The sequence below is a fragment of the Peromyscus eremicus genome, chromosome 10 (assembly GCF_949786415.1).
Source record: "Peromyscus eremicus chromosome 10, PerEre_H2_v1, whole genome shotgun sequence".
Taxonomy (NCBI): domain Eukaryota; kingdom Metazoa; phylum Chordata; class Mammalia; order Rodentia; family Cricetidae; genus Peromyscus; species Peromyscus eremicus.
Genome location: NC_081426.1, coordinates 89,015,018 through 89,028,608, shown reverse-complemented (window position 1 = coordinate 89,028,608; position 13,591 = coordinate 89,015,018). Strand labels below are relative to the sequence as shown.

The window sequence follows — 13,591 nt, the reverse complement described above, 5'->3', positions numbered from 1 at the left end:
AGGAAAAAAAAAATCCTAAGTGGATGAAAAACAGAGAAAGACACTCAATGTCGACCTCTGACCTCCATAAGCATGTGCATACACATACACTACACACATGAACACATTTGCATGTATATACACAGAGTTAAGGAGAGAGGCTGGCATGTAGCTCAGTGCTAGAGCACACTGAGCATGTGTGAGGCTCTGGCTTCAATAACCAGCATCAAGAGAAGAAGAAAATTCGTGAAAGACCTTGAACCCAAAGCTTATGTGGCTTTTTTTTTTTTTTTTTTTGGGACTTATGACTTGGTCAGCCGGCCACAGAGTGGGATTCAGAATGGGAGTTGAGATGTGAATATCATCTTCATGCAAAAGTAAAAACCAGAAGTGTAACATATAAAACTCACCCGCACTTCCTCACTCTTCTGTTTCTCCTTTCAGAAGTGTGGAAAACCCCCCATGGGTTGAAAATCCTAAATCTGAAAGTCCAAAATTTGAAATCCTCCAGAGTCCACTGTTTTGAGTCTCGGTTGAATTAGAGATGCGCAGTTGGTAAAGATTACAATGCTCTCAAATCAAAACACATGTAGATTGTAAAACTCTCTGGATCCAAGCATTCCAGATTAATATTTGACCTATCCGTGTCAAGATCAACCACGTGGGTCTATTTAATGGGCAATAGGAATTTATTAAGAAATAAATTGAGGAAATACACTCATGAATACAGAACGAAGTAGACAGCTGAAGTCGTCCTCTGATCTGACCAGGAGCAAATCCACCTGGCAGTTTGATCACGAAATCCTGCCTAGCCATTGGCCAATCAGCTAAGTTCTTCATTAACAATGAGAGCAATACATACTTAAAATATACAAAGACTGTTCCACAGCACTCCTCTTCTCGTCTGTGAGAGAGGTGAACCTACATGACTCGGGTGGCAGATCTCTGACCCAGAGAACTTTCTGCATCGCTCTTTGAAATATGCAAGTGATCATGGGTGTAACTACTGCAGTTGAGCTGCAGGTTGCAGTGGACTCTAGTGTCAGGTGTACACTTTTGCTAAGTGCTGAGGGCCACACTTGATCTTTGGTCTGCATGTATTACTAAGAACTGTGGTGGAACAGCCAGCACAAACCCAGTGTGCAGTTAGGCAACACTTGTCACAGCTGTTGGGACCTCATAGGTGCCCGGTCCCGCGGGCCAGGTTATTTGATGAGACCCGAGGAGGCACCTCCTGAAAGATCAATGGGGGTGAGAGAGAAAGGAGACCAGGCGCGTAAAGGAAGACAGAGACATTCTGAGTTGCGTCGAGGTCTCCGTTTATTGACTGGGTGTTGAGGCTTATAAACAGGGCTTCAGGCAGGGAGGGGGAACAGGGGAAGCACGGAGAGAAGGATGGAAAATTCCTAAGGGAGGGTGAGGTCACTTTGGTCCCAGGCCCCTGCAGCTGGCTGATTAGCAGGTACTCCAGGAAGTTGTACAGCCCGAGGTTAGGCCAGGAACTTCCTGCCTTTGTAAGGTTTGATAAAGTAAGGACACCACTGTCCGGAATCGGTCCCCAACAGTTCCCCCTCTTTTCTCAAAAATGGATCAAGTCCATGTGTCGGGGTGGCTAAGGTCCGAGAGAGTCCCTGTCTTAGGCTACACAGGGGGCTTCCCACGCTCGGCAGCATGCCGTGTTGAGCCGGTCTCGGGCGATCTCTGTATGCTGTTGTCTCCGGCGTGGGCCCTGTACTATTCCCGTCGTTGAGTACCCTCTAGCAGGACCGTGGGGATGTTAGGGCCTTAGGACACTGAATCTGAGTCCTTGATGGGGCTCCTGGCTGGCCTCCTCAGAATCTACTCTGTGATAATGAATCGAGACGTGTTGTGGTAAGGCCGAATCAATCTGATTATTGATAAATCGAGTCAACCGCTGAAAGGCCCAGGGACCAAAGATCAAACCACCCGTGCTGATTTTTAAACTCCCTTTTTCTTTGAACCAGCCTTTCCCGTAATTTTTCCATCGATTTCCTGACAATACCAGTATGGTCGGCATAAAAGCAGCATTCTCCCTTCAAGGCTGCACATAATCCCCCCTCCTTTAAAAAATAGTAAATCCAGACCTCTTTTGTTTTGTAACACAACCTCAGAGAGCGAGGTTAAAGATTTCTCCAGAGCAGAAATGGATCTTTCTATGGCCTCTAGGTCAGTAGTCATAGCCATTTGTGACTGCATAAGGTGGTTGCTCTGCACGAGAGCAGTAGTTCCTGTACCAATTCCTGCAGTGATGCCCCAATACCTAACAAGAGGGCAATAGTTATAGACACAGGTTCTCCAGTGTATCTGCCTCTCTGCTCAAAGAATTCCATATCGGAGACTAATTGGACCAGAACATAAGAGTTTTCCCATTATCAATGGCAAAGCGAGCTTCCCCTTATTTAGTTTTTGCCATCTGCAAGTGTGTCATGGGTTCCGAGGTGGATATTGGAATTCTAGCATCCTCAGTTTAGTGGTACCCAGACATGAATCATCATTTAGTTAAGACATCAGTGATATAAGAGCCAACAGTAATTAGCAGAAGCACAAGGCCAAAAGCCTTATGATGGCTGACAGAGTTCCTTATCCTCAAGGAACTTGGAACTTTATCTCAGGTTCCCTATGACAAGAAATTCCCTTTTGATCTAACATTCTGGGGTGGGGGGGAAACAGGGGAGATGTTTTCTCTCTTCTGTAATTACTTCCTGCTGACATTGGGACGTTGTCGTCAAGGCCCTGGAAAGCCAGAATGTTAGTCAAAGACAAGAGGGAATGTTTTATTGACCAGCTGAAGAGATGGTATGCATATCGGCTGAATTGGTCCATATCAGCTTTCAGCAAGTTCAGGGCTCACAGTCATTTGCAGTAGGTTGTCACCAGCAAATGATGCTTGGATGTATCTGTCAGCCAAGTGGAAACCTGTTGAGACAGATATAAACTAGGAACAGGAGTTAAAACTTATGAACTTATTTGGAACTTTTAGACCCATAGTCTTAGTAATTTGTAGTATTATCAATTTGCCCTGAAATCCATAGTGTCTTTTCTATCTAGAGAACCAAATATAGATTGGACTGAAATTTCCTTGGCCCAATGAAAAGCATCTGTAAGTCTATATTTACAACCTGTTTATCTTTTTTAAAGAGACTTATTAGCTTTAATTAATTAATCCATTGATCAATCAATTACTAAGCTGAGAAAGCTATAGCTAGTCCAGTCATAAATGTCATCAAAGATCTGAGAAGGATAAACTTTACCTGAGTGCAGACTTTTAAGTCTATTTAAAAAACAACATAGACTATTCATTACCCAGACTGTCATCATCCCAGGCTCCTATAGTCTTCATAGTGTTGGCAGGACAGCTGTCAGGACAGCATTGTCCACAATTCAGGTGGCATCTTCTTGTCGTTGTTTCATATCTTCTTTGGAGACCTTGGGAGTCATTGCTAGGAGCTGGGGAGCTCGGAGTCTCTGTTTGCTATAGTAAGCTTTTTATCAAATAATGTAAATGCCATATTTATCAGATCCTTGACAGGTTTGAGGACTATTATCTATTAAATGTATCTAAGCCAAACAAATCTAGGCCTAATCTTGAAAATATCTCTAAGTTTGGTAACAATAACCAGGCCAATTTGTTCTCCTATAGATATATTAGTCAAATATACCTCTTAGTTTTTTTTTTTTTTGAAAATAGAACAGTTTATGCTTTAAACTAGTATCTGAATAGCCAGATGACTAGTATTAACTTGCATTTCTTAACACAAAGGACATGCAAACTCAGACATTCAAAACCAAACATACATGTGGCCACATTTTTCATTCATACCTGTAGAGTAGACAGACATTTTTACAACTATGACCCTTTGGAGTCTCAATGTAACAGCAGAATAGCAAGACAAAGAAATATGAAACATGTTTCTTTTTTTTATATATATACATATCTCAAGTCATTTTTTATAAAAACATTATTTTTTATCTTAACCAACAATAATTTGAAACCAATTCTCTTAAATGATGGCAAGTATTTGTAACCCACTGAACTCAAATGACCAAAACCCATGTAAATTTTTGTTTTTCCTGTGGAAACAAAAGCATAATTTTCCCAGTATCTTGAACTGGTAATTTAACATTTCTTTTTAAGCAATATCAGGACAGAGAAGGGCTAACAAGAGAAGCTGCTGGCCAGCAGAAGAGACCTTGAAGTTATCACAGTAAAGGAAGGGAGGGTCAGATTCTTGTCAATTGCAGGCAGTCCCCATTGCCCTGTCCAAAGCTCCCATCTTTGCCTGCCTGTATGGAGAGCACGTACCCCACCCTCCTGAGAGCAGCCAGCTGGCTGCAGTCCTGATAGCAAGAGAGTTAGGGAGGGAAGGAGGTGGCCTTTGTTATGCCTCTCTTTCCTCCTCTTCCTCTAGAAAAATAAGGGAGGTTAGTAGACAGAAACAAATAACATTTACACAGACAATTCAAGAACTGGAACATCAGCACTGAGACGACGGCCTCATTCACAGCCAGCAAGCCCCTCCTGCAGTATGCAAGCCCCATCTGGCAGGAGCTACCTGTTTATCTCAGTTCAATCAGGGAGTGGGGGTGGGGAACTCAGTTCCCTCTATTGTGGCTCACACATCCTTCCAGTGGGCTAGGCAAAGGTCTAGTAGAGAAGAAGGGAACTGTCCCATAGCGTCCGTCACAGTCAAGTCAACAAAGAGAACAATTAATACATTACACACAAGACCAAGGGCACACGAAAAAACTTTGCCCCAACAAAACAACCAACAAAGCTCCAAGAACAATGACAGCCTGATGTGCTCTGGGAGGTGAGGGGGTAACCCTCCAGGCTCAATCACATCAAAAACAATCCAGACTCGAGGATCTCTGTCCTTGATCAAACAGACATCAGGGGCTTCCACATCCCTGTCAGTCAGACATGCACCTTTTTTTTTGTTGTTGTTGTTTTGTTTTGTTCATACACTTTATTATTCTGTGACAGTTCTCTCTCTACACAGCTTCTATTCTGCTGTCATGTCTAGCTCCTTTCTTGACTGATTTCTCTATATTTATCTACCTCTAGGTTCTATCTTAATTCCTTCATATAGTTCTGACCCTTCTAGGTTCTCATCTATCTAGTTCTTTCCCCTATCAGCTCCTCTCCCATCTCCTTCTCTCTCATCTGGCTCTTTCTCATCTTGTTCTTCCCCATCTGGCTCTTTTCTCATCTTCCATCTCGTTCCTCTAGTCCTCTCTTCTAGCCTTTCAATCTAGTTCTTCCCCATCTCAGTTTGTTCCTCTCAAGTTCTTACCCATCTAGTTCTTCCATTCTCTTTTTTCTTTTCCTTTCTGTGCCCTGGAAGTCCCGGTATATAAAAGGGAGGGTCCAAGCTAAACTGTGTAAAGCTATTACTTAACATCCACCTCTCCTAGGCGGTGTCTCCTTGTGGAATTTACCTTAAGTCAGGAGACTCGCCTGTGGGTGGTTATCACCGTTAGTCCTCGGAAGTTGGGTGACCACCTGGGTGGTGTTTCCTTGTGTCCTTGAAAATGGCTAGGGGAGATATCTGATTCCAGAGAAAGCCTTTCCTGGGGCTGTTCTCCAAATGCCTGGAATGTGTATGTCTAGAGAGTGATCAGTGCACATTGTTAGCCCTTCTTAGGGAAAAATCAATTGGGAAAACTATGAAGGCACACATGATTTTTATAACAGAATACAGCTGATATATAACAAGCCAAGTAACACCAAAAACTCCTTAGGATTTGGCTTCCTCTGGAGGAATTCCCTGATTCCTCCAGGTAGTGACTTTGCCATAACCAGCTGAGTTTTTATGATATATTCCTGCGGCCTGCAGCAGTTCCCCTTTTTTCGTTTAGTTAAACAAATTTTTTTTTCTTGGAAGAGAAGGAGAGAGTAAAGTAACAATGATCATAACAAAACATAACAAAAAAACCACAAAATGGCTCTGACAAATTCCCGGGACAAAATACAAGGTGGCACTTCCTCCCATTGTGGGGGAAGATACCCAAAGATGCTCCTAAACCAAATCGTCACCTCTGAGGTGGCCTTAGGGCTCTGGGACGTCTCCCTTCGCCGCCAGGTTCACTGTCCGGACACGTCTGCCCCAGTGAGAGCCTGCAAAGTACAAATCGGTCGACCGGTACAAAACAAAAGTAACATGACAGAGACACAGACAGGACAGAGAGCGCTCTTACCGGTAGATGTCAATAAACCTCTGGACCCTTGGGTGTCAGGCAGGGGGAGTTTGAGAGAAAATCCTCTGCAAGGGCTAGTAAATGTGAAACACGCCCATCTCTCTGTTTCCTTTAGAACATCTCTAATCACACCATAAAAACTAAAAAAGGCGTCGGGGACATTTTCCCCGTCTCTGAGTAATTTGTTAATATCTTTTCCAACCTTGTTCCAAGTCAAAGGGTGATTTCCTGGTCCATTAATCACTAACCAGGGACATTTCTCCTCCTCATATTAGAAGAATTTTATCAAATCCTTTTTCTTAACTCTTATTCCTCTCTCCCTAAGATTACCTTTTCATCTCCTTTAGAAAAACAGCCTCTTTAGATAAATTTTTGCCCATGATCGATGGGACGACATACTTACCTCAAGACTCTCCCGCGTTGCACGAGTGATGCGGTCCGGGCGTCTCTACCCTAATCCTCTCCGGGGCCCCTTCCGTTGTTCGTCGTCCGGCAGGTCACCGTGCCTCGAGCCCCACGTTCGGGCGCCACTTGCCCGGTCCCGCGGGCCAGGTTATTTGATGAGACCCGAGGAGGCACCTCCTGAAAGATCAATGGGGGCGAGAGAGAAAGGAGACCAGGCGCGTAAAGGAAGACAGAGACATTCTGAGTTGCGTCGAGGTCTCCGTTTATTGACTGGGTGTTGAGGCTTATAAACAGGGCTTCAGGCAGGGAGGGGGAACAGGGGAAGCACGGAGAGAAGGATGGAAAATTCCTAAGGGAGGGTGAGGTCACTTTGGTCCCAGGCCCCTGCAGCTGGCTGATTAGCAGGTACTCCAGGAAGTTGTACAGCCCGAGGTTAGGCCAGGAACTTCCTGCCTTTGTAAGGTTTGATAAAGTAAGGACACCACTGTCCGGAATCGGTCCCCAACACATAGGAAAGTGAGTGTGGACGTTCGTGTGTGCTCTGTGATCCCAAGCTCAAGGCTGACCTAAACCGAGGCTGTAAGACCCAGTGGAATGCTAGGTGGCTGCGCTCAGAGTTTCTTAATCCCTGTGTGGGTCACTCCTTGCTGACTGGCCACAGTGCTGTGGAAGTCAGTGACACAGCAAATATGCTCGCTGGCCTTGTGCCACTCAGAGGCCTTTGTCAGCAGCGTTGACTCTTAGGCTCTGCTGTGGTGACTATGAAAGGATTTGAGCCAAGGACTTGGGAGCTGAACAAAGCCAAGCCGCTTTTAAGGAGGAAGTTTTGACGTTTACCAGATAGAGTGGTATTTCTTTCTTTCTAGACTAGAGGAGTTCCTGAGTGAATTTCTGCTGAATAATGATTGGAGAGTTTGCATGATAATCACAGAGGCTTAGTATGCCTACGATATCCAATTCAAAGACCACACTTACAATTATTTTGTTGAGGATAGAGAGATGGCTGGATGATTAAGAGCACTGGCTGCTCTTCCAGAGGTCCCAGGTTCAATTCCCAGCACCACGAGGCAGCGCACAAACATCTGTAATTCCATCTCAGGAAATCTCATGACTTTTTGTGTCCTCGGAAGGCATTGCATGTGAGTGTCGGTACATAGACATGCATGCAGGCACTCAAGCACATAAAATAAAAACAAAAGTTTAGAAACTTAAAATTGTATTGTTGACAGTCTCAAAACACAAACAGAAAGCTACAATCCAAACCCTTAGGAGATGGAGGCAAAAGAATTAGAGGTTCAAGGTCGTCCTAAGCTGTGTAGTGAGTCTGAGTCCTAAGTGGAACCCAGGCTTTCTGCATGCTAGTCAACTACTCTATCAACTGGGCTATGTCCCCAGCCCAGGCTTTTCTTTTTTGATCTGCCTGTCCACTGTGTCATTGCTGCGGCATAATGACAGCCATTTATTAGGAATGGGATTACTTTGACTAAAAATGTAAAGAAAACCCATGAAAAGTGAGCCTGGGGGTAGTCTTCGCTGTGGTGCCGACATAACTAACCCCACCATTTTTCTTTTAGGAAGCTCAGTGGACATGCTGTACAGCTTTGCGAAGTGCTCAGGGTTAGACCTGATCTTTGGTCTAAATGCATTACTAAGAACGCCCGACTTGCAGTGGAACAGCTCCAACGCTCAGCTGCTGCTGGACTACTGCGCTTCCAAGGGCTACAACATCTCCTGGGAACTGGGCAACGGTATGTACCCGGGAACATTTCACTCATAAAGGAATCCCCGCACTGTTCTTTTTCCTGTTTTGATATCCTTTTCCATGTTAGTACATAGACTTCTCCCTAGATACAGTCATGCAATTGCTCCACAGTGGAGCTGCATCAGCAGAAAGCTCCTCTGAATCCCAGAGCCAGTTTAGGGGTGTATGGAGTGTGTGTGTGTGTGTGTGTGTGTGTGTGTGTGTGTGTGTGTGTGTATGTGCCGTGTGTGTGCACACGCATGTGGATGTCCAGTCAGGTGTCTTCCTTTGTCAGTATCCATTTTGTTTGAGGCAGGGTCTCTTACTGAACTTAGAATTCAATGATTAGCTTAACTAGAAGGCCACTGAGCCCCGGGATGCCTGTCTCTGCCCCCCAGCAATGGGCTTATAGGCATACTACATGCCAAGCACTTCATGTGGATGCTGGAGATATGAACTCAGGCCCCTTTGCTTTCCACAGCAAGCACTGTACTGATAGATCCATCAACCTCACCTTTGTATTGGTGGTGGTGATTATGTTTTCTTTAAGAAAAAAAATTGTGTGTTGAACCAGGCACTGGTGGTGCACGCCTTTAATCCCAGCACTCAGGAGGCAGAGGCAGGCGGATCTCTGTGAATTCAAGGTCAGCTTGGTCTACAAATCCAGTTTCAGGACAGCCAGGACTGTTACACAGAGAAACCTGTCTCAAACACTGTGTATTGTTATTAAGTGTGTGATGGGGGAAGGTCATGGGCCACAGCACACACGTGTAGAGGTCAGAGGACAATTTTGTGGTATTGGTTTTCTCTCTTCCACCTCTACAAGGGTTGTGTGAGAAATGCTTCACCAGCTGCGTCATCTTGGGAGCACATCCTTGTGTTGTTTTTGAGGTTTAAAAAACAAAAAAACAAAACTGCTGGAGCCCTCAACCTCCCCAGCTCCCCTTGGGCTTCGCAGACTTTAAACTTACTGTGCTTAGCAAACTGAACTCAGCGAAACTGTGAGGGGGGCAGTTGATTCTCCCCTTCCCTCCCTTTTGGTGTTTCTTAGCTTGTCAGGTGACCTCCATGTGGTGGTTTGAATGAGGAATGGCCCCCATTGGCTGAGGCATGTGTACTGCTTGGCCCCTTATTGGAAGAACTGTTTGTGGAGGGTGGTGCAGTCTTGCCAGAGGAAGTATGTCACAGGGAGCTGGCTCTGGGGGTTTATAGCCGCACCCCACATTCAGTCTCTGTCTCTCTCTTTCTGTCTCTTTGTCTCTGACTCTGTCTCCCTCTCTCCCTCCCTCCCTCGCTCCCTCCTTCCCTCCCTCTCTCCTTGCTTTCTGTGTGTGACTAAGATGTGATCTCTCAGCTTCCTGTGCTGGCCACCTACTGCCATGGCTCCTCTCTGGAACCACAAGACAAAAGAGATTATTTCTTCCACAAGTTGCTTTCTGTTATTGTAACAAAAATAGCAAATACACTCCAATCCCCACGCCTCCTCCACTATATGCTCAAGCTGTCTAGAGGCTTCCAGTATAGATTATAGGTAGTTGTGAGCCACCAGGGGGTCCAGGTCATATGGAAGAGCAGCCAGTGTTCTTAACTGTTGAGCCATCTCTCCAGTCCCAAGGAACTAATACGCTAATGATAGTCAGATTTATTTTAAAAATATTTGTAAGAATTTCCCATACATCAAGCAATATAGCTAAATATGAAGTGCAACAATAAAATGCAGTCATTAAATGAGCACATGCTATTTAGGACAGGCACTGTTCTGCACATAAAATTCTCCTCCCTGCCCGTTCTATTTCTTACTTGTTTTCTTTTATTTCAAGTATATATGTGTGTGTGTGTGTGTGTGTGTGTGGTGTGTGTGTGTGTGTGTGTGTGTGTGTGTGTGGTGTGTGTGTGTGTGTGTGTGTGTGTGTGTGTACATGCTTGTGTATAGCTGGAGTTTTCCTGGTCCTGTCTGGCCCACGGTCAGGACAAATCTCTCTTACCTGTCAGTCCTGTAGCCGCTCAGACCCAACCAAGTAAACATACAGAGACTTATATTGTTTACAAACTGTATGGCCATGGCAGGCTTCTTGTTATCTAGTTCTTCTATCTTAAATCAACCCATTTCTATTAATCTATAGTTGGCCACGTGGCTCGTGGCTTACTGGTACCTTACATCTTGCTTGTCATGGCAATGGCTGGCACGGTCTCTCTGCCACAGCCTTCCACTTCCCAGAATTCTCTTCCCTGCTTGTCCCACCTATACTTCCTGCCTGGCTACTGGCCAGTCAGCATTTTATTTATACAGAGTGATATCCACAGCACTTGTGTGCTTGTTGTCATATGCATGAACATGCAAAGGCCAGAGAACATCCTAAAGTGTCCTTCCTTGGGTGCCTTCTACCTTTTTGTGTATGTGAGAAACTTGGTCTCTCATTGGCCTGGAACTCACCTTGTAGACTAGGCTAGCTGGAGAGCATGTCCCAGCGATCGTCCCATCTCTACCTCTCCAATGTCGGGTTCACAAGTGGGTCACCATGTCTGGGAATCCATCTGGGGTCCTCCGGCTTGCACGGCAGTGCTCCACCAGTTGAGCTATCTCCCTAACCCCTCTTCTTCCTTTGTTCTTTGTGGACAAATAATAAATCAGGCTTGAAATACTGTCCATAACTATTTTCCAAAGGCCCATTGGTTTAACATCTCTATTATTAGCTCCAATTTGTTTACTCCCTCTTTGTGCCATAATTAAAATATTTATGTTTATAAACTCTCTTCTTTATTAACTATGGGGGGGGGGTTGTCTTACTTTCCTTGACTCTTTTTTTTTAAATGTGCATTGGTGTTTTGCCTGCATGTATGTAAGAGTGTTGGATTCCCTGGAACTGGAGTTACAGAGAGTTGTGGGTTGCCATGTGGATGCTGGGAATTGAACCCAGGTCCTCTGGAAGAGCAGCCAGTGATCTTAAACACTGAGCCATCTCTCCAGCCCACTTTTCTTGACTTTTGATTCCAGGTTTGTGTTGGAAAACTGTTTGTTGCTGTATGCTTGTGTTTAAAGAATGTTTAAGTAAGAGGTGAACATGAGAGTTGCTGTCTTCCAGAGCCCAACAGTTTCTGGAAGAAAGCTCACGTTTTCATCGATGGGCTGCAGTTAGGAGAAGATTTTGTTGCGTTGCATAAGCTTCTACAAAAGTCAGCTTTCAAAAATGCAAAACTCTATGGTCCCGACATTGGTCAGCCTCGAGGGAAGACAGTTAAGCTGCTGGGAAGGTAGGAACTGGGCGCGCACAGCTACTTTCTCCCCGGCTCCCCCTTCTTCTTCCTCTTTTGTTTGTTCATTTGTTTGTTTGGGACAGGGCTTCTCTATGTAGCCCTGACTGTCCCAAACTCACTCTGTAGTCCAGGCTGGCTTAGAACTCAGAGATCCACCTGCCTCTGCCTCCTGAGTGCTGGAATTAAAGGTGTGAGCCACTACATTCCAGTGCCTTCTTATTTTTTTTTTTTAATGGTGAAAAAAAAAAATGTGTACTTAAAAATTAGCCCTCTGAACTCAGTTTAGATGGTCCCAACATCCAAAGCATCTTTGAGGAGGCAGTCAAGAATGTGCCCTTCTATCAGGCCTGGCCAGGGTATTGCCTGGGGCCATTTCAATGTCCTAGAGTTTCCTCTCAGCCTGTTTGATTTCCCTTTTGTTGGTCTTGACCTAAACAATGAACTGGAGTGTGTTGATGACTTCTGTTTTTCCCATGGCTGACTCAGTGGTCAGGGAAAACAAGATGATAGCGTAGAGGTCAAGCTTGTTTCTCCTGGGGATGCTCTTGCAGAGTATTTGGGTTGCCTCTGGAGCTGTGGGGCTTTGGGCCGTAGAAGGTGGGTGATGGGCACCTCTTCTTTATGTGGCTATGGATACCTGTCAGCACTGCCTTCTTGGCTTCCAATGGCCTTGATTTTGACTTCAGCTCTGAGAGGGACAGGGCCTTCTTTGCTTTTGGTGGGTGCCCTCTTGGCAAAGAAGCAAAACCACTTTTCTTGGAGATAAATGGTCCTTTCCGGTGGAGAATCCCCTGTGCTCTACATTATTAAACAGTTCACTGTTATATTGTTTACCAAAAGAGGAAACATTGGCTTAAAATTCCAAGGATATGATTAGGGTGTTTGTGTCGCCTGAGACTTACATCAGTGAGTCATTCCAGGGAATGAAGCTCTTCTGAAAAATTGCATATGCTTGTTTGAGGGTAAGTGACCCCAATGTGGAACTTTTCTTCTAGTTTCCTGAAGACTGGCGGAGAAGTGATTGACTCAGTTACATGGCATCAGTAAGTATTCACATTAACTTAATATCCCCATTATTAACTTCTGAATGCCTCCATGATGTAGTTATAGCTAATGGGCTGGAGGGATGGCTCTGTGGTTAGAACACTTGCTGCTCTTGCAGAGGACCTGGGTTCACAACAGCCTGGAACTCCATTTCCTGGGGATCCAATACCCGTTTCTGGCCTCTAAGGGCACTACACACACGTAGTGCATCTAAACTCGTGCAAACACACATTTACCCATAAAAAGTAAAAATCAGTTGGGTGTGGTGGTGCACATCTTTAATCTAGGCACTCAGAGACAAAGTGATGGATCTCTGTGTTTGTGGCCAGCTTGTCTACATAGTGAGTTCCAGGCCAGCCAAGGCTACATAGTGAGACTTTCTCTAAATAAATAAAGAAATAATGTTTAAAAATATTCTTGAGGTTTGGTAGTAGCTCATACCTCAGCACTCAGGAGGCAGAAGCAGGTGAATCTCTGAGTTCGAAGCCAGCCTGGTCCACAGAGCTAGTTCCAAGACAGCCAGGGCTACACAGAGAAACCCTGTCTTTTTTATGTTTGTTTGTTTTTGTTTTGATTTTTTGAGACAAAATCTATGAAGCTGTGGAAGTCCTAGACCTCTCTCTGTAGGCCAGGCTGGCCTTGAAATCACAGAGATCCCTATGCCTCTGCCTCCTGCGTGCTGGAGTTGAAGGCATGCAGTGCCATGCCCTTCTAGTCATACTAATTGCCAATTTTCAAGAACTTACTTTTGCTCGGCTGCTGATTGACTTTTAAAAGCTCCAGTAATAAACGGGCAGCATCTTGAACATCCATTGCACAAGGATTTTAATGTTCACAATAAGGAAGTGTAATGTTTTAAACAGTGTGGCAGTTACTACAAGGTTGAGGTACATGGCCAACTAAGCCATGAGCCACAAAAGCAGGTAAAACCAGTTGCTGGCCAAAGAA

At 44.8% G+C, this 13,591-nt stretch overlaps 1 protein-coding gene across 1 annotated transcript in view; it reads left to right on the top strand.

Moving 5' to 3' along the window:
- The window catches only part of Hpse (heparanase), a 41,787-nt gene that overhangs the window by 13,434 nt on the left and 14,762 nt on the right, over nucleotides 1-13,591 (top strand). The window contains exons 4-6 of the mRNA XM_059274809.1: nucleotides 8,178-8,351; nucleotides 11,428-11,596; nucleotides 12,595-12,642. Coding sequence (XP_059130792.1) covers nucleotides 8,178-8,351; nucleotides 11,428-11,596; nucleotides 12,595-12,642 — 391 coding nt within the window. The remainder of the gene's footprint in view (nucleotides 1-8,177; nucleotides 8,352-11,427; nucleotides 11,597-12,594; nucleotides 12,643-13,591) is intronic.